This window comes from Salmo salar, unplaced genomic scaffold (assembly GCF_905237065.1).
Source record: "Salmo salar unplaced genomic scaffold, Ssal_v3.1, whole genome shotgun sequence".
Taxonomy (NCBI): domain Eukaryota; kingdom Metazoa; phylum Chordata; class Actinopteri; order Salmoniformes; family Salmonidae; genus Salmo; species Salmo salar.
Genome location: NW_025550947.1, coordinates 214,946 through 242,500, shown reverse-complemented (window position 1 = coordinate 242,500; position 27,555 = coordinate 214,946). Strand labels below are relative to the sequence as shown.

At 44.6% G+C, this 27,555-nt stretch overlaps 1 protein-coding gene across 3 annotated transcripts in view; it reads left to right on the top strand.

Annotated features, from left to right (window-relative positions):
* chrna6 (cholinergic receptor, nicotinic, alpha 6) overlaps positions 1-27,555 on the top strand; it is a 47,867-nt gene that overhangs the window by 8,600 nt on the left and 11,712 nt on the right. The window contains exons 3-11 of one of the 3 annotated variants that reach the window (XM_045714181.1): positions 7,144-7,283; positions 10,218-10,262; positions 17,049-17,158; positions 17,793-18,000; positions 18,310-18,540; positions 19,811-20,037; positions 20,888-21,035; positions 22,274-22,540; positions 24,007-25,256. In XM_045714181.1, the coding sequence (XP_045570137.1) occupies positions 7,144-7,283; positions 10,218-10,262; positions 17,049-17,158; positions 17,793-18,000; positions 18,310-18,540; positions 19,811-20,037; positions 20,888-21,035; positions 22,274-22,540; positions 24,007-24,132 (1,502 nt within the window). In that variant the 3' untranslated portion in view covers positions 24,133-25,256. Of the gene's footprint in view, positions 1-7,143; positions 7,284-10,217; positions 10,263-17,048; positions 17,159-17,792; positions 18,001-18,309; positions 18,541-19,810; positions 20,038-20,887; positions 21,036-22,273; positions 22,541-24,006; positions 25,257-27,555 lie in introns of those variants that run through there. The other 2 variants (XM_045714182.1, XM_045714183.1) reach the window with 2 other exon arrangements.

The following is a 27,555-nucleotide window of genomic DNA, read 5'->3' as shown; positions in this document are numbered from 1 at the left end:
TGGGAATAGGTAGCTGTGTGCATTCTCCTCCTTTCCTCTCCTCTCCTCTCTTCTCCTCTTCCCTCGCCCCTCCCTCTTTACTAGTAGTAAGTGCTGATGATAAATAGGAAACACATTTCAACCCTACGACAGTCACTGTATGAATCCATTTCAACCCCACGGCAGTCACTGTGTGAATCCATTTCAACCCTCAGACAGTCACTGTGTGAATCCATTTCAACCCCACGACAGTCACTGTATGAATCCATTTCAACCCCACGGCAGTCACTGTGTGAATCCATTTCAACCCTCAGACAGTCACTGTATGAATCCATTTCAACCCCACGCAGTCACTGTGTGAATCCATATCAACCCTCAGACAGTCACTGTGTGAATCCATATCAACCCTCAGACAGTCACTGTGTGAATCCAGATACAGCTAGTGTGGTAGGATGAAGGCAGTATACAGCTAGTGTGGTAGGATGAAGGCAGTATACAGCTAGTGTGGTAGGATGAAGGCAGTATACAGCTAGTGTGGTAGGATGAAGGCAGTATACTGCTAGTGTGGTAGGATGAAGGCAGTATACTGCTAGTGTGGTAGGATGAAGGCAGTATACTGCTAGTGTGGTAGGATGAAGGCAGTATACACCTAGTGTGGTAGGATGAAGGCAGTATACAGCTAGTGTGGTAGGATGAAGGCAGTATACTGCTAGTGTGGTAGGATGAAGGCAGTATACAGCTAGTGTGGTATGTTGAAGGCAGTATACAGCTAGTGTGGTAGGATGAAGGCAGACACAACCCATATCTGAAGAGTATGAAGTCTGCTTTAAGAAGTAATCTGCAGGATGACTGTAAGGGGTGCGTAACTGGTGGCAGAGAAGTCAGACGCAGGAGAGCAGAACTGGGTAATAACCGGAGCAGTTTAATACACAAAACCACCGGCATCCAGAATAACAACGTATGGGTACAAAACCCGTCGCACACCAGACAACAACGTGCACAAGCACTTACAACAAACAATTCCGCACAAAGACATGGGGGGAACAGAGGGTTAAATACACAACACGTAATGAGGGAATGAAAACCAGGTGTGTGGGAAAACAAGACAAAACAAATGGAAAATGAAAAATGGATCGGCGATGGCTAGAAGACCGGTGACGTCGACCGCAGAACACCACCCCGAACAAGGAGAGGAGCCGACTTCGGTAGAAGTCGTGTCAATGACATTTTAACAAGACTCTTCCTTCCTCTATTGCAGGGCAACATCCAGCCCGTTCAATCTGGCCTGCAGAGGTTGGAGTGTGTTGGTTGAAATGTTTTGGATTTTGGCTTACAAAACACTCCAGGCCGCCCTTGAACATCCACAATGTGAAAGTATATAGAAATTGTAATGAATCTAAACTGTTTCATGTATCTGCCCCTTTTTTCTGATGAGCAAATCGTTCAGGAAAAAACCTCTCCGGCCCACCGCTGAATTCTGAAATCCGATGTGGCCCCCAAGCCACAATTATTGCCCAGCGCTGATCTGTTGAGGAAGAGAGAGAATAAGAGAGGGGGAAATAGAGAGAAAGAGAGGACTAGTCATATTCGGACGGGTAGGGAGTTGGAAAGGGATAAAATAGCTGAAACAGCGATGGAAGCTGCTGGAAATGTTCAGACATAATTACCTCTTTTATGAAGCTCCATGTGAAATCTATCTGACCACATCAAAGGTGCCTGTGTGTGTGTGTGTGTGTGTGTGTGTGTGTGTGTGTGTGTGTGTGTGTGTGTGTGTGTGTGTGTGTGTGTGTGTGTGTGTGTGTGTGTGTGTGTGTGTGTGTGTGTGTGTGTGTGTGCGTGCGTTTGAGTGTTCATGTTTGTCTGTTCGTGTGTGTGTGCGTGCGCGTTTGAGTGTTCATGTTTGTCTGTTCGTGTGTGTGTGCGTGCGCGTTTGAGTGTTCATGTTTGTCTGTTCGTGTGTGTGTTCAAACTGCAGCCAGAGAGAGTCTATTTTGATCAAAGCAGTGGTTTAGTCACCGTTCTGTGAGTCGCACAGAGCAGAACGCTCACAGTAATCAAGCTAACGAGGATATGGAGCGTTTAAGTGTGTGTGTGTGTCTCCTAAGTGACATATACAGCTAGTGTGGTAGGATGAAGGCACACGCAACTCAGCCCAACTCTGAAGAGTATGACGTTGGTGCTTTAAAACTTCATCTGCAGGATGACATTTTAACAAGACTGCCGCCAGTCTCTAGCGTTCCTCTCAAGGGCTGTCTCAACACACACACACACACACACACAAATTCAGCATCACCCGCTGTGTTTCATGTCTCATTGTCATTTTAAGGATTATTGTCAGGCTTTAAGAGAAATATCCTTCTTAGGGCCATAATGTATATATTATATCATCACACATCTTCTGTAAAAGTTCATTACTGTGTTGTAACTGTTATTATTCATCATTTCATAAGTTCTCCCATCTCCGCCTATTAAACCCAATTTACAGTGTCCTCATTAAACACCAGATAAAATGATACAATGGAAAACTAGTATCTAGGGTGCATAGTAATACGGTATCTTTATGTTCAAAGGAGGGTAGTTAAGACAAAGGACTTGGTTTGAGCCCTAAAAGAGAGAAGAGAGAAGAGAGGAGAGAGGAGGGAGAGAGACGGGAGAGAAATAAATGATAACAAATGAACAGTAAATATTACACTTACAAAGGTTCCAAAAAGAATAAAGACATTTCAAATGTCATAATATGTAGATATACAGTGTTGTAGTGATGGGCAAATAGTTAAAGTACAAGTTTCTTCTCTCTCTCTCTATCTCTGCCAACCCTCTATCCCCCTCTCTCTCTCTGCCCCTCTGTCTCTGCCAACCCTCTATCCCCCTCTCTCTCTCTGCCCCCTCTATCTCTGCCAACCCTCTATCCCCCTCTCTCTCTCTCTGCCCCTCTGTCTCTGCCAACCCTCTATCCCCCTCTCTCTCTCTGCCCCCTCTATCTCTGCCAACCCTCTATCCCCCTCTCTCTCTCTGCCCCCTCTATCTGTGCCAACCCTCTATCCCCTCTCTCTCTCTGCCCCCTCTATCTCTGCCAACCCTCTATCCCTCTCTCTCTCTCTGCCCCCTCTATCTCTGCCAACCCTATATCCCCCTCTCTCTCTCTGCCCCCTCTATCTCTGCCAACCCTCTATCCCCTCGCTCTCTCTGCCCCCTCTATCTCTGCCAACCCTCTATCCCCCTCTCTCTCTCTGCCCCCTCTATCTCTGCCAACCCTCTATCCCCCTCTCTCACTGCCCCCTCTATCTCTGCCAACCCTCTATCCCCCTCTCTCTCTGTCCCCTCTATCTCTGCCAACCCTCTATCCCCCTCTCTCTCTGTCCCCTCTATCTCTGCCAACCCTCTATCCCCCTCTCTCTCTCTGTCCCCTCTATCTCTGCCAACCCTCTATCCCCCTCTCTCTCTGTCCCCTCTATCTCTGCCAACCCTCTATCCCCCTCTCTCTCTCTGCCCCCTCTATCTCTGCCAACCCTCTATCCCCCTCTCTCTCTGCCCCCTCTATCTCTGCCAACCCTCTATCCCCCTCTCTCTCTCTGCCCCCTCTATCTCTGCCAACCCTCTATCCCCCTCTCTCTCTCTGCCCCCTCTATCTCTGCCAACCCTCTATCCCCCTCTCTCTCTATGTGCAGTAGATATATATTATAGATATTATTGATATATATATTTAAGGACAGCAGTGTGAGTGAAGCAAAGTGTGGATGAAATAAATGACTGATTTACTGATTTGAAATCCAAGATCCCACATTTTCTTTAGTAAAAACTAAAATCTTTTTGTATAACGTTTACAACATCCATTTATTTTATTAATGCTCGCATTTGAAAATACAAACATTTGAATTGCTTCTATGTAAAACGTGCAACTAATTTTCAGTATTGCTAGGGCATTGTGGACGGCGATGGTGGATGGTTGTAAGCATTTGCCTCTGAATCCAAAAGTTCAAAGTTCAAATCCAACGATCTAAAGTTGTTTTTGATAGTTTAGTCTCAACCTTTATCTTAACCACTCAGAGTATATACCTAATTTGAACTTTGGAGCAACTATACTGTATTTCCTGTTCCTGTGAGTAAGGCTGGTAGAGAATGACCAGACTGTTACTGAGGGATAGAGGACAGGACAGGACACACACACACAGAGAGAGAGAGTGACACACACACACACACACACAAACACACAGAGAGAGTGAGACACACACACACACACACACACACATCACACACACACACACAGAGTTAGAGGCTTGAGAAGAGGACAGAACATGCTGTACTGTCTAGGAGTGTTTCCACTTCCATCTCTCTCAACCCTACTGATCCCCATGAGACATGTGTGTGTGTGTGTGTGTGTGTGTGTGTGTGTGTGTGTGTGTGTGTGTGTGTGTGTGTGTGTGTGTGTGTGTGTGTGTGTGTGTGTGCAGCCCTGCAGAGGAACGCTAGAGGCTGGCGGCCATCTTCTTAAAAATGTGTGTGTCTTTCTGTGCTTGTGTGTGTGGCCCAGTCCATTTTCCGTCTGGCTGGATATGTGGAGCTCCCGTGACGATGGTAGGGAGAGAGAGGGGTTATTATCAATGACCTTTGAACTGTTTGGAACTCTTAAAATGTCTGCCGCAACCCATGTTACATTGGCGCTGGGATCCAGAGGAACATGCTAAAAGCTTTAGCGACCTCTCTCTCGATCTCTCTCTCTCTTTCCCTCCCCCCCTCTCTCGATCTCTCTCTCTTTCCCTCCCCCCCTCTCTCTCGATCTCTCTCTCTTTCCGTCTCTACCCCCCTCTCTCTCTGTCTCTCTCTCTGTCTATCTCCCTGTCTCTCTCTCGATCTCTCTCTCTTTCCCTCCCCCCCTCTCTCTCAATCTCTCTCTCTTTCCGTCTCTACCCCCCTCTCTCTCTGTCTATCTCCCTGTCTCTCTCTCGATCTCTGTCTATCTCTCTCTCGATCTCTCTGTCTCTCTCTCTGTCTATATCTCTGTCTATCTCTCTCTCGATCTCTCTTTCCCTCTCTCCTTCCCTCTCTTTCTCTCTCTCTGTCTATCTCTCTCTCTGTCTCTCTGTCCGTCTCTCTGTCCATCTCTCTTTTTCTCTCTCTGTCTCTCTCTCTAAATCCGTCTCGCCCTCTGTCTCTGTCACAGACCCACGTCATAGATTGGTGTAGGATGGCTCTGCATTGGATAGCTGCTGTTTTATGGACTATTTTGTGTGGGGGGTTTCTGAAGAACTGTAGTATCACATGTTTCTCTGAGTCGTGGCTGAACAAGGACATGGATAATATACAATGCATTCAGAAAAAACTCAGACCCCTTTAGTGTTTCCACGTTTTGTTACGTTATTCCTCATCAATCTACACACAATACCACATAATGACAAAGCAAAAAAATCTATTAAAAGTACAAAACAGAAATACCTTAGTTACGTAAGTATTCAGATCCTGTATACCACCACAAATCGATGCTGTCACCAAGACCGTACTCAACCAGCTGGATATGGCCATAAGCAAACAAGAAAATGGGAAATTGAAATCTGTTTTACCTCATTTTTACTAGCATGTCACCTGTGCAACTAAAGGAGACAAAACTCTAGATCACCTTTACTCCACACAGTGATGCTTACAAAACTCTAGATCACCTTTACTCTACACACAGTGATGCTTACAAAACTCTAGATCACCTTTACTCTACACACAGTGATGCTTACAAAACTCTAGATCACCTTTACTCTACACACAGTGATGCTTACAAAACTCTAGATCACCTTTACTCTACACACAGTGATGCTTACAAAACTCTAGATCACCTTTACTCTACACACAGTGATGCTTACAAAACTCTAGATCACCTTTACTCTACACACAGTGATGCTTACAAAACTCTAGATCACCTTTACTCCACACAGTGATGCTTACAAAACTCTCACTCACTCTCCATTTGGCAAATCTGACCATAAGTCCAACCTCCTGATTCCTGCTTATAAGCAAAAACTCAAACAGGATGTACCAGTGATGTGCTCAATATGGAAGTGGTCCTATGAAGCGGATGCTAAGCTACAGGACTGTTTCGCTAGCACAGACTGGAATATGTTCCGGGATTCATCTGATGACATTGAGGAGTTTACCACATCAGTCATCAAATGCATTAATACATTTAATAAGTGCATTGATGATGTCATCCCCACAGTGACCGTACATACATATCCCATCCAGAAGCCATGGATTACAGGCAACATCCGCACTGAGCTAAAGGCTTGAGCTGCCGCTTCCAAGGACCTTGACACTAATCCATACGCTTATAAGAAATCATGCTACGACCTCAGCAGAGCCATCAAACAGAGAAAACATCAATACAGGACTAAGATCGAATCCTACTAGTATGCCAGCTCTGATGCTCGTCGGATGTGGCAGGGCTTGCAACTATCATGGATTACAAAAGAGAAACCAAGCCGTGAACTGCCCTGTCGCAAGAGCCTACCAAATGCCTTCTATGCTCGCTTCGAGGTGAGCAACACTGAACCATGCATGAGAACACCAGCTGTTCTGGATGACTGTGTGATCACGCTCTCTGTAGCCGATGTGAGTAAGATCTTTAAACAGGTAAACATTCACATTGCTCTCTCTGTGTCTCAGTGACACAGTCTGATTCTGGGTTCAGCTGCTATGTTGGTAAACTTCACCTTGACCAAATACAATCAAAGGAACAACAATGAGTGATGTGAATTGTAATATTTCAGTTTGCTAACAGCAGGTGACACCAAGACATAGAAATAAGAAAAGGGTCTGTATACTGATTCTGTTTATCTTCCTTCTCACTCTTCAACCCCTCCCCTTCTCCCCTCCCCCTTTCCTTCTCCATCCCTTTCCAACCCCCCTCCCCCTCTCCCCTCCCCCTCCTCCCCCTCTCCCCTCCCCCTCCTCCTTTCCCCCTCTCCTCCATTTCTTTCCAACCCCCTCCCCCCTCCCCCTCCTCCTCTCCCCCTCTCCTCCATTTCTTTCCAACCCCCCTCCCCCTCTCCCCTCCCCCTCCTCCTCTCCCCCTCTCCTCCATTTCTTTCCAACCCCCCTCCCCTCTCCCCTCCAACTTTCCCCTCCTCCTCTCCCCCTCTACTCCGTTTCTTTCCTACCCCTCCTCTCTCCTCCCTCCAGACTGCTTCTCCTCTAAGGGGGAGGACAGGTTGTTCAGGAGGCTGTTCCGGAGGTACAACCAGTTTATCAGGCCGGTGGAGAACGTCTCAGACCCCGTCACCGTGGAGTTTGAGGTTTCCATGTCACAGCTCGTAAAAGTGGTAAGTCACACACACACAGATGTACACACACAGGCACACATGCTCACACAAATACACACAAACAAGCGTGAATGCACACACACGTACCTGAGCATACACACAGAAACACACCATGTACCATGCACAGATACACACAAACACACACACACACACACACATTCCATTAGCTTTTCTCTGATGAACGAGAGTAATGTGGTCAGAATCTAATCTCACTAAAAGTGCCCACTCAGCTGAGTGTGTGTGTGTGTGTGTGTGTGTGTGTGTGTGTGTGTGTGTGTGTGTGTGTGTGTGTGTACGTGCACTCATCCGCTCTGTGAATAATGCCCCTGCTTTAGTCAGATTAGATTTCTCTCACGTAAAGAACAGAATAGAGGAAAAATTCCACCTTGGAAAGATAACAAAGGCATTGTTCAAAGTGAATGAAACAATCAGGTTATAAACCTATTGTCAGGGTAAAGCTTGGATTTAGACAAATATGCAGGCGGGTAGTTTACTACTATGACGATTAGGAATGAGTGACACATCAGCACTGTCAGCAGGTGATCTTAGGTCTGTGTGTGTGTGTGTGTGTGTGTGTGTGTGTGTGTGTGTGTGTGTGTGTGTGTGTGTGTGTGTGTGTGTGTGTGTGTGTGTGTGTGTGTCAGGTCAGATGAGTCAGTGTATTAAGGGTTGAGGGAAACAGGGTGATTGACTTCCACCTGAATACTACTACTGCATCTGTCAATCATTCATGCCTGTGAGTCAATTTTTTACATTTTTTTAATTGAACCTTTATTTAACAAGGCAAGTCAGTTCAGAACAAATTGTTCTTTACAACGACGGCCTACACCGACCAAACCTGGACAACGCTGGGCCAATTGTGCGCTGCTGTATGGGACTCCCAATCACGGCCGGTTGTGATACAGCCTGGCAGTCATTCAGGCATGTCAGTCAAAGCAAGCCTGTCAGTCATTCAGGCCTATCAGTCAAACCAAGCCTTAAGAATGGGAGGGAAAGGATAAGAGATAGGGGTTCACTTCCATTCCAATTCTCAGTCACTTTAATTCCAATTCTATGCCTTTTCCATTTCTAATCTACCCCAGTTATAATTCAAATTCTACCCCAGTTACAATTCTACCCAAGTTACATTTGAATCTACCCCAGTAATAATTCTGAAATTCTACTCCAGTTACAATTCTAATTCTACCCCAGTTACAATTCTAATTCTACGCCAGTTACAATTCTAATTCTACCCCAGTTATAATTCTAATTCTACCCCAGTTATAATTCTAATTCTACCCCAGTTATAATTCTAATTCTACCCCAGTTATAATTCTAATTCTACCCCAGTTATAATTCTAATTCTACCCCAGTTATAATTCTAATTCTACCCCAGTTATAATTCTAATTCTACCCCGGTTACAATTCTAATTCTACCCCAGTTACAATTGTAATTCTACCCCAGTTACAATTCTAATTCTACCCCAGTTACAATTGAAATTCTACCCCAGTTATAATTCTAATTCTACCCCAGTTATAATTCTAATTCTACCCCAGTTACAATTGAAATTCTACCCCAGTTATAATTCTAAATCTACCCCAGTTATAATTCTAATTCTACCCCAGTTCTAATTCTACCCCAGTTACAATTTAAATTCTACCCCAGTGTCAGGTGTGTCGTAAAAGGTGGACCAAAACACAGCGGGTATATGAATACTCATCTTCTTTTATTAGAAGAAAAAAACAAAACAAAAAACTTATACAAAAACAATGACAAAAAACAGTCCTGTAAGGTACTCTGACTATACATGGAACAACTACCCACAAAACCCATGGAAAAACACCCCTACTAAATAGGACCTTCAATTAGAGGCAATGAGGAACAGCTGCCTCCAATTGAAGGTCAGCCCAATAAACTAAACATAGAAATATAAGAACTAGAACAAACATAGAAAAATATTAACATAGAACATAACCCAAAAATCCCGAAACACACAAAACAAACACCCCTGCCACGTCCTGACCAACTACAATAACAAAATTACCCCTTTCCTGGTCAGGACGTGACACCCAGTTACAATTCTAATTCTACCCCAGTTATAATTCTAATTCTACTCCAGTTAGAATTCTAATTCTACTCCAGTTAGAATTCTAATTCTACCCCAGTTAGAATTCAAATTCTACCCCAGTTAGAATTCTAATTCTACCCCAGTTAGAATTCAAATTCTACCCCAGTTCCATTTCTAATTCTACCCCAGATATAATTCTAATTCTTCCCCAGATATAATTCTAATTCTACCCCAGTTACAATTGAAATTCTACCCCAGTTACAATTCTAATTCTACCCTTATTTAGGGAATAGGTAGTTAAGTACTGCAATATTTACATTTACATTTTAGTCATTTAGCAGGCGCTCTTATCCAGAGCAACTTACAAAAGTGAATGCATACATTTCATTTCACGCATTTTTAATTTTTTTTAGTTATTTTTTTATTTTATTTATTTATTTAATTTTTGTACTGGCCCCCTGTGGGAATCTAACCCACAACCTTGGCGTTGCACACACCATGCTGGCGTTGCAAACACCATGCTCTACCAACTAAGCCACAGGGAAGGCTACAATATATATGGAACAGTTAGCTAAGTAGTGCACTATATAGGGAATAGGAAGTTAAGTAGTGCACTATATAGGGAATAGGAAGTTAAGTAGTGCACTATGTAGGGAATAGGGACGCAGCTGAGTTTTTCAGTTATTAGTGGTGACATTTAATAAGGATACTCACGTTGTTTTGACTGGTTATCTGACTGCGGCGGCTGTGTACGGCAAATAGGATTAATACACACACAGTCATTGCACACACACACACACACACACACACACACACACACACACACACACACACACACACACACACAAAGCTGTAGGCTAACCTATGATCTGTTTCTTGTCTGTAGGATGAAGTGAATCAGATCATGGAGACAAATCTGTGGCTGAGACACGTAAGTACACACACACACACACACACACACACACACACACACACACACACACACACACACACAATGATCTTATTGATGACTAATATGTTCCCCCAGAGGCCTACTAGGGGATGGGGTGAGGCAGGGAGGGGAGGAAGGGAGGGGATGGGGTGAGGCAGGGAGGGGAGGAAGGGAGGGGATGGGGTGAGGCAGGGAGGGGAGGAAGGGAGGGGCGGGGTTAGGCAGGGAGGGGAGGGGAGGGAGGGAGGGGACGGGGTGAGGCAGGGAGGGGAGGAAGGGAGGGGACGGGGTGAGGCAGGGAGGGGAGGAAGGGAGGGGGCGGGGTTAGGTAGGAAGGGGAGGGAGGGAGTGGAGGGAGCCATCTGATTTTGTTCATGTCAAACATCAATATGAATGTAGGACCCTTGCTTTCACTGTGTGTGTGCGTGCCTGCGTTCATGCATGTGTGTGTGTGTGTGTGTGTGTTTATGTGTGTCCCTCTGTGTTTGTGTGTCCCTCTGTGTAGAGACATTCATCCAGTCCTTAATCAATATGCTTCACTGTGGCCATGCTACACTGAACAGAGCCTCTGGAGGATCTATGGCCTGCTGTCATGAACTACTGACCTCTAGATAGCTAGGTGGCTTCTCTGGAACGACATGAACGATTGATCTCTAGATAGCTAGGTGGCTTCTCTGGAACGACATGAACGATTGATCTCTAGATAGCTAGGTGGCTTCTCTGGAACGACATGAACGATTGACCTCTAGATAGCTAGGTGGCTTCTCTGGAACTACATGAACTACTGATCTCTAGATAGCTAGGTGGCTTCTCTGGAACGACATGAACTACTGACCTCTAGATAGCTAGGTGGCTTCTCTGGAACGACATGAACTACTGACCTCTAGATAGCTAGGTGGCTTCTCTGGAACGACATGAACTACTGACCTCTAGATAGCTAGGTGGCTTCTCTGGAACGACATGAACTACTGACCTCTAGATAGCTAGGTGGCTTCTCTGGAACGACATGAACTACTGACATCTAGATAGCTAGGTGGCTTCTCTGGAACTACATGAACTACTGACCTCTAGATAGCTAGGTGGCTTCTCTGGAACGACATGAACTACTGACCTCTAGATAGCTAGGTGGCTTCTCTGGAACGACATGAACTACTGACCTCTAGATAGCAAGGTGGCTTCTCTGGAACTACATGAACTACTGACCTCTAGATAGCTAGGTGGCTTCTCTGGAACGACATGAACTACTGACCTCTAGATAGCTAGGTGGCTTCTCTGGAACGACATGAACGATTGATCTCTAGATAGCTAGGTGGCTTCTCTGGAACTACATGAACTACTGACCTCTAGATAGCTAGGTGGCTTCTCTGGAACTACATGAACTACTGACCTCTAGATAGCTAGGTGGCTTCTCTGGAACGACATGAACTACTGACCCCTAGATAGCTAGGTGGCTTCTCTGGAACGACATGAACTACTGACCTCTAAATAGCTAGATAGCTAGGTGGCTTCTCTGGAACGACATGAACTACTGACCTCTAGATAGCTAGGTGGCTTCTCTGGAACTACTGCATACTGGACTAAGCAGTGAATTAGTCTTCTCTCTCACGCTCTCTCTCTGTTTCTTCCTTCCTTTCTTTCTTTCTCAGTCTCTGTTTATTACTCTCGCTCTCTCTCCCTCTTTATTTCCCTCCATCTCTCTCCTTTTCCTTCACTCCCTTCTCTAGCTCTTTCTACCTCTTTCCATCTGTAGAACAGGAGGGTGATATTGTAACGGCTGTCGTGAGAGAGAGTAGACCAAGGTGCAGCGGAGTTAGTGTTCATCATTGAATATTTAATCAAGAAAGAACACTATACAAACAAAACAAGAAAACCGACAGCCAAACAGTCCTGTCAGGTGCAAAACACTAACAGAAACAATTACCCACAAAACCCAAAGGAAAAACATGCTCCTTATGTGTGACTCCCAATCAGCAACAACGAGCTTCAGCTGTTAGAGAAAGGAACATAGAACGCCCACCCAATGTAACATCCTGGCCTAACCAAAATAAAGAACAAAAAACCCCTCTCTATGGCCAGGGCGTTACAGTACCCCCCCCCTCCCAAGGTGCGGACTCCGGCCGCAAAACCTGACACTGAAGGGGAGGGTCCGGGTGGGCGGCGGCTCAGGTGCGGGACGTGGCCTCTGCTCCACCCTTGGCGTCGCCCTCTTAGGTGGCGCACCTGGCCGCGCCGAAGGTCCGGTGGGCGACCCTGACTGCGCCCGGCTGGCGGGCGGCGATGACTGCGCCCGGCTGGCGGCCGGCGATGGCTGCGCCCGGCTGGCGGGCGACCCTGGTTGCGCCTGGCTGGCGGGCGTCCCTGGCTGCGCCCGGCTGGCGGGCGGCCCTGGCGGCTCCAGTGGCACTGACCCAGGATTCACCAGGCTGAGGAGACATGTAAGAGGCCTAGCCCTAGGCGTAGCCACAGGACTCACCGGGCTGGCGGGTGGCTCTGACTGCTCTGGACAGGCGGGCGGCTCCGGACAGGCGGGCGGCTCTGGCGGCTCCGGACAGGCGGGCGGCTCTGGCGGTTCCGGACAGGCGGGCGGCTCTGGCGGCTCCGGACAGGCGGGCGGCTCTGTCGGCTCCGGACAGGCGGGCGGCTCTGGCGGCTCCTGACTGGTGGGCGGCTCCGGACTGGCGGGCGGCTCTGGCGGCTCCGGACTGGCGGGCGGCTCTGGCGGCTCCGGACTGGCGGGCGGATCTGGCGGCTCCGGACTGGCGAGACCCACTGGAGGCCTAGTCCTAGGAGGCGGCACAGGACGGACCAGGATGGGGAGACCTACTGGAGACCTGGTCCTTGGAGCAGGCACAGGACTGACCAGGATGGGGAGACCCACTGGAGGCCTGGTCCGAGGAGGAGGAGGCACAGGATAAACCGGGCTGTGGGGGAGCACTGGAGTTCTGGTACGGACACTCTTTACCCACACTCCAGGCTGAATGCCCACTTTGGCCCGGTACGGGCGGAGAGCAGGCATTGGGCGAACTGGACCCTCCCAGCGCTCTGGAGACACAGTGCGCAACGCCGGCGCGGGATAACCTGGACCGAGGAGGCGCACTGGAGACCAGACGCGCTAAGCTGGCACCATCCACCCTGGCTCGATGCCTGCACTCGCATGGCACTTGCAGGGGGCAGGTATGTAGCGCACCGGGCTTTGAACGCGCACTGGGGACACCGTGCGCTCCACAGCATAACACGGTGTCTTACCAGTACCACGCTGCTTCCGGTAAGCATGGGGAGTTGGCTCAGGTCTACCGCCTGACTCCGCCAATCTTCCCGTGTGCCCCCCAAAAACATTTTTTGGGGGGGGGCTGCCTCTCATGTCTGCTGCGCTCCCTTTCCTCATACCAGCACCTCTCAGCTCTCGTCGCCTCGATCTCCCACTGCGGGCGGCGATAATCCCCAGCTTGAGCCCATGGTCCTTTCCCGTCCAGGATTTCCTCCCAAGACCACGAATCCTGAACGCTCCTCTACTGGCGCTTCTCCTTCCTCCGCTGCTTGGTCCGTTGTTGGTGGGTAATTCTGTAACGGCTGTCGTGAGAGAGAGTAGACCAAGGTGCAGCGGAGTTAGTGTTCATCATTGAATATTTAATAAAGAAAGAACACTATACAAACAAAACAAGAAAACCGACAGCCAAACAGTCCTGTCAGGTGCAAAACACTAACAGAAACAATTACCCACAAAACCCAAAGGAAAAACATGCTCCTTATGTGTGACTCCCAATCAGCAACGACGAGCTTCAGCTGTGCCTGATTGGGAGCCACACACGGCCCAAAACAAAGAAATACAAAAACATAGAGAAAGGAACATAGAACGCCCACCCAATGTAACACCCTGGCCTAACCAAAATAAAGAACAAAAAAACCCTCTCTATGGCCAGGGCGTTACAGATATACACATCCTAACCATGAGCATACCAGTACTGGCCGAAATAATATAATATAAAGATCTCTCTCTCTCTCTCTCTCTCTCTCTCTCTCTCTCTCTCTCTCTCTCTCTCTCTCTCTCTCTCTCTCTCTCTCTCTCTCTCTCTCTCTCTCTCTCTCTCTCTCTCATCAATCAATCAATCAATGTGATCAGTCAAGCATGCATGTTGGAGTTAACATGTTAAAGCTCTTACAGAGAGTAACATACACTCCCAGTACTTCAGTACACACATGTCAACACTTTAAACTGTGTTTACCTGTCCAAAATCTTTAATTTTGTACGTTTGCAATTCAGGCATCATTTCAATATTTAGCTCTCTGTCATACATACACTGAGGGTATAAACATTAGGAACACCTGCTCTTTCCATGACATAGACTGACCAGGTGAATCCAGGTGAAAACTATGATCCCTTATTGATGTCACTTGTTAAATCCACTTCAATCAGTGTAGATGAAGGGGAGGAGACATGTTAAAGAAAGATTTTTAAACCTTGAGACAATTGAGCCATGGATTGTGTGTGTGTGCCATTCAGAGGGTGAATTGGCAAGACAAAAGATTGAAGTGCCTTTGAACGGGGTATGGTAGTAGGTGCCAGGCACACCAGTTTGTGTCAAGAACTACAACGCTGCTGGGTTTTTCACACTCAACAGTTCCCCGTGTGTATCAAGAATGGTCCACCACCCAAAGGACATCCAGCCAACTTGACACAACTGTGGGAAGCATTGGAGTCACCATGGGCCAGCATCCCTGTGGAACACTTTCAACATTTTGTAGAGTCCATGCCCAGATGAATTGAGGCTGTTCTGAGGGCAACTCAGTATTAGGAAGGTGTTCTTAATATTTTGTACACTCAGTGTATAAGTTCATTATTAATGAAATAACACAATTATTTACTCACAGAACTCATTTGATATAAATATAAAATGTAGAAATGTGAAATGAGTTCTGTCTCTTTCATGATAATATTATGAGTTGAAAGAGAAAGGCAAACTAACAGAGTGCCTAACAACTAAAGATTTTAATAAACATTGTTTCACACGTCATTTGTGACTTATCTTTGCAATAGCAGCTGTGAATTTAGTAGCTTAGAAGCTTAGAAGCTTGTTTAGTATTCAAAGATCCATCATATCAACACAATCCCTTTTCAGATCACGACCTTACTAACAAACCTCAGGGCTCTCATAGGAACCAAATGGGAAAGCTAGCCTAGCATGAAGCTACATGGCTGACAAACGTTAGTGCTCTCATAGGAACCAAATGGGAAAGCTAGCCTAGCATGAAGCTACATGGCTGACAAACGTTAGTGCTCTCATAGGAACCAAATGGGAAAGCTAGCCTAGCATGAAGCTGCATGGCTGACAAACATTAGTGCTCTCATAGGAACCAAATGGGAAAGCTAGCCTAGCATGAAGCTACATGGCTGACAAACGTTAGTGCTCTCATAGGTAACAAATGGGAAAGCTAGCCTAGCATGAAGCTACATGGCTGACAAACGTTAGTGCTCTCATAGGTAACAAATGGGAAAGCTAGCCTAGCATGAAGCTACATGGCTGACAAACGTTAGTGCTCTCATAGGTAACAAATGGGAAAGCAAGCATAGCATGAAACAGGAAATTAAATATGCCCCTCATTACTACAGCTGCTTACTTCCACATATTAATAAAGATAATCAATCGTGTGTGTGTGTTTGCTTGTGTGTGTGTGTGTGTTCCCAGGCAAGCTGCTTTAAAGCAATTTTTTACCTTAAAACCTGTAGTTATTTGATTGAAGAGCCAATCAAAGGCATTCGTGGTGATTTAATAATATTCAGTAGGCTACACTTTATTTTAATTCTTAAAAGTCTAAGCCGTTGGGGGGGGGGGATCTAAGCTGACATATGGAATTGTTTTAAGACGGTCATACTATGGATCATTAGGTTTTTGATTTGGAATTTTTGGTATAAAAATATATATTTGATAAAGTATTGAATTTGGCTTTTATTACTAAAGCCTATAGAAACACATTGAATAACACATTCAGAAAAGGCAAAAAAAGACAGTCAGCAAATGTATCCTTAAAAAACAAGGTTTTGAAGTGTCTGTCCTAAATCTAGGAGATATAAGAATGCTCAGGAAATATTTATGTTTATATATTATTTTGCACACATAATTTACCCCTTTTTTGGGTACAGGTTACCTTCAGATGAGTCCCGTGACATTAGACCAAAACGGAGAACACCATTGTGGTTAATGAGTCTATTTCCATGGAGGGGTCGTAATAGTTTATAGGTCAAACCGTTCGGATGCTACAGACGTCTTCGTGAGAAGACTGATTTTCGGGATGTCTCATGGTCTGACAAACCGCTCTAGCTCTGCCACCTTTCACCACAGATGGGATGTCTCATGGTCTGACAAACCGCTCTAGCTCTGCCACCTTTCACCACAGATGGGATGTCTCATGGTCTGACAAACCGCTCTAGCTCTGCCACCTTTCACCACAGATGCGGAAGTGCAGCATCGACGGATCCAATGCAAAAAGAAGGATATCTCTAGCTTAAACTGACAGATTTTGATGAAGACTTTTTAATATATATTACTTAGATTGATGCACCGGTGCATCAATAGACTCTAGGGGGTTAAAGGAAGAAATTAATAAAAATATGGTTAAGTTTCAGTTCAAAATCATTCGGACAAATCCATGAGGGGTGTGTTTGATAAAGTAATCAAGGCTGTGTGCATATTTGTGCGTGTGTATCTTGCTATCTTCCTTTCTTCTTCAGGTGATTCCCTAACACACACACACACACATACAGTCATTCATGCTGTGTTTGTGTTTCAGATCTGGAATGACTACAAACTGAGCTGGGCCCCAGTGGAGTTTGATGGGATTGAGTTCATCAGAGTTCCATCCAACAAGATCTGGAGACCTGACATAGTGCTTTATAACAAGTGAGTCCAGACATAGTGCTCTATAACAACCTGACATAGTACTCTATAACAACATGACATAGTACTCTATAACAACCTGACATAGTGCTCTATAACAACCTGACATAGTGCTCTGTAACGACCTGGCATAGTGCTGTATAACAAGTGAGTCATGACTTAGTGTTTTATAACAAGTGATTTTGCCATGTCACTTAGCAGATCTTTTTTTCTGTGAGAGCAGTCATTTTTAGTGTGTGTATGAGATCAATGTGGATATTGAACCGACAAACTTGATGTTGCTCTTACCAACTGAGACACACAGGACCAAGTACTAAAGTAGGTGCTGAACTGAAGTTTGTGAAGAGAGATTTTAAAGACATTTATAAGAACGACTTCCATTTTCTACGGATTACATTTTTGATTAATTTCATATCCTTTAAATTTTATTTAGCTTTTATTCCAATATACAATGCAAAACAATAACATTAAAATGCCCTTATCACAAAGGACAGCTCTTCTCATAGTGTAATGACAATATCCTCCTCACATCCCTTGTTTCTTTCTATCTTATCCTCTCACCTTCCCCATACCTCCTTCTTCCTCTCTCCAACACGATCTCTTTCCTCTCTAACCCCCCCGACCCCCCCGACTTCAGTGCGGTGGGAGACTTCCTGGTTGAAGATAAGACCAAAGCTCTGTTGAAGTTTGACGGTACAGTCACCTGGGTTCCCCCCGCCATCTTTAAGTCCTCCTGCCCCATGGACATCACCTATTTCCCCTTTGACTACCAGAACTGCTCCATGAAGTTTGGCTCCTGGACCTACGACAAGGCCAAGATCGACCTGGTGCTCATTGGGTCAAAGGTTAGAACAATATTTGCACATCCATTTTCTGATACACCATTTTGTGGTATAGAGCTATTAAGGAATTATGGGTAGTGTTCAAATCTCAATCTTTTTTTTCACCCCTTTTTCTCCCCAATTTCGTGGTATCCAATTGATAGTTACAGACTTGTCCAGTGTTCAATTCTTGACTATTGTACATTTTTTAATCTAAGTCTCAGATACTGAATCGGTAGTCCATAATTGTGTAATCCAACCAAGATTAATGCATGTTTATGAAATAACTACTCAGAATCAAGCCCTCAATAAACCTGATGTCACCTACCTCAGGTCAACCTCAAAGACTTCTGGGAGAGCGGCGAGTGGGAGATCATCGATGCTCCGGGCTACAAGCACGACATCAAGTACAACTGTTGCGAGGAGATCTACCCAGACATCACCTACTCCTTCTACATCAGACGCCTGCCTCTCTTTTACACCATCAACCTCATCATCCCCTGTCTCCTCATCTCTTTTTTAACAGTCCTGGTCTTCTACCTGCCCTCCGACTGCGGAGAGAAGGTACGGTGCCTGCAGGAAGTGTCCACACCCCTTGGACTTTACCACATCTTGTTGTGTTGACTGTGTTGAACATCTTTGTGGTCATGTATGTTGTCATGTTGTTGTGTTACAATCTATTATCCATTATCTCCAGCAACTACAATATATACAGTAGTATGTGAAAACTGCCATTTTATATTTTATACATTCTGCAGTCAAAGAAATGAAACAAATTATGAATTGCTACAAATTCTAACATTAAGATGTTCTAGAAATTGTCCTTAAAAAATTATGTAATTTTCCAAAATTACACGTTGTACTTATTTGAATACTTAGCAGTTTTAAATTTTTCATTAATCATTAAAATATGTCGAATTCTCTTTTGACTTTGACAATAAAAAATCACTTCCTGTCAAAGTCAGTGACAAGGAAATGCCAATGAAAAGCATTTGAGTTCCAGGTTGAAACACAACAAAATGTGGAAAAAGTCCAAGGGGGGTGAATACTTCCTATAGGCACTGTAATAATGTTATAGCATGTTGCTATAGTAATGAAGTAGGGTCCACCCACTCAAATCCACCAACACACGGTCATGTGTCGGAGAAACTGAGTGTGCAGACCCTACTTCATGTGAACTACTGTAAGTTGCTATCCATAAAAGTGTCTGCTACATGAGATATGTTATATATTACATTATTATATAAAACTACTCATTTTATTACATTATATTTAATCAATAAGGCACGAGGGGGTGTGGTATACGGCCAATATACCACGGCTAAGGGCCGTGGTATATTGTCCATATACCACAAACCCCCAAGGTGGTATACGGTGTGATATACCACGGCTGTCAGCCAATCAGAATTCAGGGCTCGAACCACCCAGTTTATAATTGTTATTATAATTACATTATATATTTTTAAATCTGCCTAGCACCCAGTAAATAAGGGATGTGTTCTGTAATCGGGCACTGCAGTCAATTTGTTGTGTGCTCAGAATGAGCCACCACGTGAAATGTTGGACAATGTCAGCTACAGTGTGATTGGTGTGAATGCTCGGACTAAATCAACCAACGTTCGTTCTGGGTGATGATGGTGTTGTTGGAATTGTGTGTGTAGTGTACATGCAATGGAAGGAAATAATAATTGCTTCCTCCTAGGTCAATAAACAACCCATGCTGGGCCTCTTACAGCATTCATCTCTCTATCTCTCTCTCTCTTTTTCTCTCTCTCTCTCTTTTTCTCTCTCTCTCTCTCTCTCTCTCTCTCTCTCTCCCTCCCTCACCCAACAGGTGACCCTCTGTATCTCTGTCCTCCTCTCCCTCACTGTGTTCCTCCTGGTGATTACTGAGACCATCCCGTCCACTTCCCTGGTCATCCCCCTCATCGGGGAGTACCTCCTCTTCACTATGATCTTCGTCACTCTCTCCATCGTCATCACCGTGTTCGTCTTGAACGTCCACTACCGTACACCAATGACCCACACCATGCCGGGCTGGGTCAGGTCCGTCTTCCTCAGGTAAAGAGAGAGAATTGGCCAAATCTCAGCCCAACTATCAGCCCAACTCTTAGACCAACTCTTAGCTCAACTCTTAGCTCAACTCTTAGCTCATCTCTTAGCCCAACTCTTAGCCAACTCTTAGCTGAACTCTTAGCACAACTCTTAGCCCAACTCTTAGCCCAACTCTTAGCCCATCTCTTAGCCCAACTCTTTGCCCAATTCTTAGCTCAACTCTTAGTTCAACTCTTAGCTCAACTCTCAGCCCAACTCTTAGCCCAACTCTTAGACTAACTGTTAGCTCAACTCCCAACTCTTAGACCAACTCTTAGGCCAACTCTTAGACCAACTCTATATTAGGAAGGTGTTCTTAGTGTTTTGTATCAGTGTAGATTCTATTACAATATACTTAAGATCTTATTTATTTTGTTTTCTGTGTTTGTTGTTCTTCAGTGTACTACCTATACAATATAATACTATACAATACAATACCTACACAATACAATACTATACAATACAATAGAATACAATACCAATACTATACAATGCATTACTGTAGAATACAATACCTATACAATACTGTAGAATACAATACCAACACCAATACCAATATAATACAATACAATACACTACTATGCAATGCAATACAATGCAATGCAATACTATACAATACAATACCAATACAATACTATACAATACCTATACTACTTTATTATATTTACAATACACTGAAGTATTGTTAATTGTTCTGTGTCCATCAGGGTGCTACCCAGAGTCATGCTGATGACATATTGTTAATTGTTCTGTGTCCATCAGGGTGCTACCCAGAGTCATGCTGATGACATATTGTTAATTGTTCTGTGTCCATCAGGGTGCTACCCAGAGTCATGCTGATGAGACGGCCAATAGACCAGGACGGCAAGGCCCTCTGTTCAGACAGCGGGGAGGAGAGAGGAGCAGGAGGAGGAGGAGGAGGTAGAGGAGGGAAAGGAGGAAAGAAGAGGAAGAATAGTCTGACGGTGGGTTGGTGGGTGGGTGGTTGGTGGGTTGGTTGGTTGGTGGTTGGTTGGTTTTTGGGTGGGTTGGCTGGTTGGCTGACTTGTTGGCTGGTGGGTTAGTTGGTTGGTTGGTTGGTGGGTTGGTTGGTGGGTGGGTGGTTGGTTGGTTTTTGGGTGGGTTGGCTGGTTGGCTGACTGGTTGGCTGGTGGGTTAGTTGGTTGGTTGGTTGGTGGGTTGGTTGGTGGGTGGGTGGTTGGTTGGTTTTTGGGTGGGTTGGCTGGTTGGCTGACTGGTTGGCTGGTGGGTTAGTTGGTTGGTTGGTTGGTGGGTTGGTTGGTGGGTGGGTGGGTGGTTGGTTGGTTTTTGGGTGGGTTGGCTGGTTGGCTGACTGGTTGGCTGGTGGGTTAGTTGGTTGGTTGGTTGGTTGGTTGGTGGGTGGGTGGTTGGTTGGTTTTTGGGTGGGTTGGCTGGTTGGCTGACTGGTTGGCTGGTGGGTTAGTTGGTTGGTTAGTTGGTTGGTTGGTTGGCTGGTTGTTTGGTTGGTTGGTTACCTGGCTGGTTGGCATATTGGGTGATTGGTGGGTGGCTGGTTGGTTGGCTGGCGGGTGGGTGGGTGGGTGGGTTGGTTGGGTGTTGGGAGGGAGGGAGGGATTGACGAACTGATCAATAGATGACTGAATGGGTTAATTCCTTCAAGTATCAATGTTCCTTTCTGTTGCTCCACCTAGTCCCTGATGTATTCCCATAATGCTAGCAGATAAGATGCATTCCCATAATGGTAGAGGTTAACATGTGGGGTAGATTAATACACTGAGTAAATCTTTGGACTCTGGATTAGGGTTGCAAAAATCTGGTGACTTTCCTGGAGTCAGGATCAAATAAGCAGAACATCCAGGAATCCTTCAACTGGGATTTCTAGAAACCTTATGAATTTTAGGAAAGTTACCAGAATTCTGCAACCCTATTCTGGATAAGACTGTTTGGAGCTGAATGTTTATCATCCTCATGCGATTCTATTTTACTCTACTCTATTCCATTGTATTCTATTCTATTCTTCTTCCATTCCATTCTACTCTATTCATTCCATTACATTCTACTCTATTCCATTCGATTATATTATATTCTACTCTATTCCATTCTATTCCATTCTATTCTATTCTATTATACTCTACTCTACTCTACTCTACTCTACTCTACTCTACTCTACTCCATTGCATTCTATTCTATTCCATTCCATTCCATTCTCTTCAATTCCCAGCAGGGAGGGAACTGCCTGGAGTTCGGAGACAACAAACTGACTGAGGGAGGATGTGGAGAAAGAGGGGGAAAGAAGTGCCCTTGCCCCTGCCAACATGGGAAGGAGACCCCAGAGACAACAGATCCGGGGAAACTGAGCCGCCAGCTGAGTCCTCAGAGCATCAACACGGTGGTGGCCTTCTCCGTCCTGTCCCCGGAGATTAAACAGGCCATCGAGAGCGTCAAGTACATCGCCGAGAACATGAGGAGCCGCAACAAGGCCAAAGAGGTGATTGGCAAGCTAGTGTTAGCATGCAATGGAGAAATACATTAGGTTTAGCTTAATTAACACCAACTAGCTTTACCTTCAACAAGGCCAAAGAGGTGAGTGGGTTGGCCTGCAAGTTAGCTTTGTTTGAGTTCAATGGAGAAATACAGTAGGTTTAACGAGTGGGTGGGCCTGCAAGTTAGCTTTGTTGGAGTTCAATGGAGAAATACAGTAGTTTTAACGAGTGGGTGGGCCTGCAAGTTAGCTTTGTTGGAGTTCAATGGAGAAATACAGTAGGTTTAACTTTGGGTAAACACCAACTAACTTTAGCTTTATCAGGCCAAAGAGGTGAGCGGCATTTTGTCTGTCATTTAGCAGATGCGTTTATTCAGAGTGACTTACAATACAGCTAAAGACCAAGGCCAAATAGGTTATAGGGTGGGCTAGAATTGGTGTATATCTTAGCTTTGTTAGCGCACAATGGGGAAATAGGTACAGCTTTGACAAAACACAAATCGCCTTAGCTTAAAAAATGCCAAAGAGGTGAGTGTGTGGGCTAGCATTAGCTGCTACCATTAGCTTTATTAGCGTATAATGGAGAAATAGGTTTAACTTCGGCTAACAACAAATATCTTCCACTAACGACAAGGTCAACAATGTGACTGGGTGGGCAAGCATTAGTGTACAATATATGTTAGCTTCATTAGCGCACAATATAGAAATAGATTTAACTTAGGCAAACAACAAATAGCTTCAGCTTCGGCTAACAATAAATAGCTTTAACTTTTAACCAAGGCCAAGAAGGTGTGTACAGTTAGCCCATACAAAGCTCTGTTAGTGTACATTGAAGGAATAGTTTTCTCTCGCACTGGGTCTTCATAACAAAGACCATATTCGCTACTCTGCTTTTCTGGAAACTCACCCATTGTTTGTTGATATTCCCTTGTTTATAATATCAACCAAGTGGAGCATTGTTGGATGGAACACTGTTTCATATCCCTAATGAGTTTAAAAAGTTATCTCTCTGTACAATACAAGTGATAATAGTTACAAGACTTTAGTGAAAAATAAGTCCCTTGTTCTTTGTGTTGTCTTCTGAGGTTGAACTCTCCCTTTGGGGGGAAAGCTGTCTTTGATATGTAAAGTACTTCTCTTCTCAATCAGCTTTGTCAGGCTGCCTGTCTGCTTCAGACACTTTGGTGTGTGTGTGTGTGTGTGTGTGTGTGTGTGTGTGTGTGTGTGTGTGTGTTTGATTCTGACACTGATGAATACCATTAACATAGTAATGTTATATCTGTCAGTTATAGTAGGGGGATGCTTCCACAAGTAGTTAACTCTGTTTTAACTTTCTTTCTTTCTTCTCATCCTCACTTTTTACCCAACCCTCCTCCTTCCTTCATGGTCCAAAATCATGTCCTTTTCTCCTTTTCATCGCTGTATCGTTCCCCCTCCCTCCCTCCCTCCATCCATCCATCCATCCCTCTCAGGTGGAGGATGATTGGAAGTACGTTGCCATGGTGATAGACAGAATCTTCCTGTGGGTGTTTGTGACAGTGTGCATCCTCGGAACCCTTGGCCTCTTCCTGCAGCCTGTCATTGGCTTCCTGTCATAACCCAGAACCAATAAGGGCTCACTGACACCGCCGGCCGCCTCGACGTCTCGACCAGTCACCAATCAGTGTTGTCAGTCCAACGCCACCAAATGGACTTGTTGGCTTTGTGTTGAAAATTCTAAATAAATAAATGACACAATCATACTGTATATATTGTAGACACCAAGAACCAATCAACAGTCACCAATCGGAGTCGCCTGGTATGAGTCAGAACCAAGAACCAATCAGAGTCACTGGATGTGAGTCATAACCAATTACCAATCACATAAATCAGGTTTCTGTCGTGAACCAATCCCGGTTATTGTGCTATTGTGTCTCAACCCATCAGATTGACATGACACAGCGCATTCTTGGAAAAAAACTACAACCAACCAATCAGAGATCCCGTTCTTGCCTGGTCAGGCGATTAGAATCCATCCATGTGATTTAGAACATGACAACGTTGTTCTTATCAATGTTCTAGAAGGTATAATTGGCAAGGCCTCTGTAAATACATGCTGGATTAAATTATCCTGAACGGTTTCCATCCAGAAATAGCAGCTTCCTCTTCTATACAGATATTAATTAATCTAAAGGATTTCTATCATCCGATTCCATGGTTATTCATTTGTGTTTTTTATTCATCCTTTTTAATTAAGTTTCTCGATTCAACGATCTTCTGAAATACAATACGTAGATCATGCATGATGGATTTAGAATGGCTTCTTCCCAATTGGCCATCTATACCTCACATAGTGCATTGCTTTTGACAGAGCCCTGTGGGCAGCACTATGCGCCCTGGTCACAAATAGTGCACTACATAGGGAATAGGGTGCCATTTGGCATGCAGTCAATGGTTGACCAGGGCCTCTGCATCTATATATAATTACTAAAAGACAATTCTATAATCATTATAATTGTATTACTATACAGTACTGTCAGATTTTAGGATAACAGTTTTTTTTTTTGTATGGTTATTGTCATTAATCCAAAGGCTTTTCGTTGTTTGTTTAATTAGCAATGCACACCTCGCACTCAAGTGACTGTCACTTTTGTACCGATGTTTCCTGCTTTCTGTATAGTATGGATGCACTACTTTATGGATTTGGAATAAATGCAATATTTCTCCAAAAATATGAAAAGCATCTCACTGATCTGTACTGTTTATAGACTGTAGCTAGACTGTAGCAGCATGGTGTCTGTTTATAGACTGTAGCTAGACTGTAGCAGTATGGTGTCTGTTTATAGACTGTAGCTAGACTGTAGCACTATGGTGTCTGTTTACAGACTGTAGTCAGACTGTAGTAGTATGGTGTCTGTTTATAGACTGTAGCTAGACTGTAGCACTATGGTGTCTGTTTATAGACTGTAGCTAGACTGTAGCAGTATGGTGTCTGTTTATAGACTGTAGCTAGACTGTAGCACTATGGTGTCTGTTTATAGACTGTAGCTAGACTGTAGCAGTATGGTGTCTGTTTATAGACTGTAGCTAGACTGTAGCACTATGGTGTCTGTTTATAGACTGTAGCTAGACTGTAGCAGTATGGTGTCTGTTTATAGACTGTAGCTAGAATGTAGCAGTATGGTGTCTGTTTATAGACTGTAGCTAGACTGTAGCACTATGGTGTCTGTTTATAGACTGTAGCTAGACTGTAGCACTATGGTGTCTGTTTATAGACTGTAGCTAGACTGTAGCAGTATGGTGTCTGTTTATAGACTGTAGCTAGACTGTAGCACTATGGTGTCTGTTTATAGACTGTAGCTAGACTGTAGCAGTATGGTGTCTGTTTATAGACTGTAGCTAGAATGTAGCAGTATGGTGTCTGTTTATAGACTGTAGCTAGACTGTAGCAGTATGGTGTCTGTTTATAGACTGTAGCTAGACTGTAGCACTATGGTGTCTGTTTATAGACTGTAGCTAGACTGTAGCAGTATGGTGTCTGTTTATAGACTGTAGCTAGACTGTAGCAGCATGGTGTCTGTTTATAGACTGTAGCTAGACTGTAGCAGTATGGTGTCTGTTTATAGACTGTAGCTAGACTGTAGCAGTATGGTGTCTGTTTATAGACTGTAGCTAGACTGTAGCAGTATGGTGTCTGTTTATAGACTGTAACTAGACTGTAGCAGTATGGTGTCTGTTTATAGACTGTAGCAGTATGGTGTCTGTTTATAGACTGTAGCAGTAGGGTGTCTGTTTATAGACTGTAGCAGTATGGTGTCTGTTTATAGACTGTAGAAGTATGGTGTCTGTTTATAGACTGTAGCAGTAGGGTGTCTGTTATAGACTGTAGCTAGAATGTAGCAGTAGGGTGTCTGTTTATAGACTGTAGCAGTAGGGTGTCTGTTTATAGACTGTAGCTAGAATGTAGCAGTAGGGTGTCTGTTTATAGACTGTAGCTAGACTGTAGCAGTATGGTGTCTGTTTATAGACTGTAGCAGTATGGTGTCTGTTTATAGACTGTAGCAGTATGGTGTCTGTTTATAGACTGTAGCTAGAATGTAGCAGTAGGGTGTCTGTTTATAGACTGTAGCTAGACTGTAGCAGTATGGTGTCTGTTTATAGACTGTAGCAGTAGGGTGTCTGTTTATAGACTGTAGCTAGAATGTAGCAGTAGGGTGTCTGTTTATAGACTGTAGCAGTATGGTGTCTGTTTATAGACTGTAGCAGTATGGTGTCTGTTTATAGACTGTAGCAGTAGGGTGTCTGTTTATAGACTGTAGCAGTAGGGTGTTACTGGGTAGGTAGAGGTTCTGAGATGTCTCTTACACATATATTTTAAATTTTGCACATAAGAAAAAGGCAAAAACAATACGATGATGAGAATGAAAAGACCAAATAAATCTCCATGTTCAGGTGAGGTAAAACTACCTACATGGCTGTCCCCCCTTTGAAATATGAATATACAAATAAAGAGTAGTCATTGTAAATTCAATTAAACAATAGTTAGCAGTATTTTGAATCAATGCACTATTTCTCCCCAAATAAGACAGGATCTGCAGTGTTTGATTGTTGTCATGGTTACCAAGGCCACATAATGGAAACAGAACCCACACCAGTGATCCCAGGCCACATAATGGAATCAGAACCCACACCAGTGATCCCAGGCCACATAATGGAAACAGAACCCACACCAGTGATCCCAGGCCACATAATGGAAACAGAACCCACACCAGTGATCCCAGGCCACATAACGGAAACAGAACCCACACCAGTGATCCCAGGCCACATAACGGAATCAGAACCCACACCAGTGATCCCAGGCCACATAACGGAAACAAAACCCACACCAGTGATCCCAGGCCACATAACGGAAACAGAACCCACACCAGTGATCCCAGGCCACATAACGGAAACAGAACCCACACCAGTGATCCCAGGCCACATAACGGAAACAGAACCCACACCAGTGATCCCAGGCCACATAACGGAAACAAAACCCACAC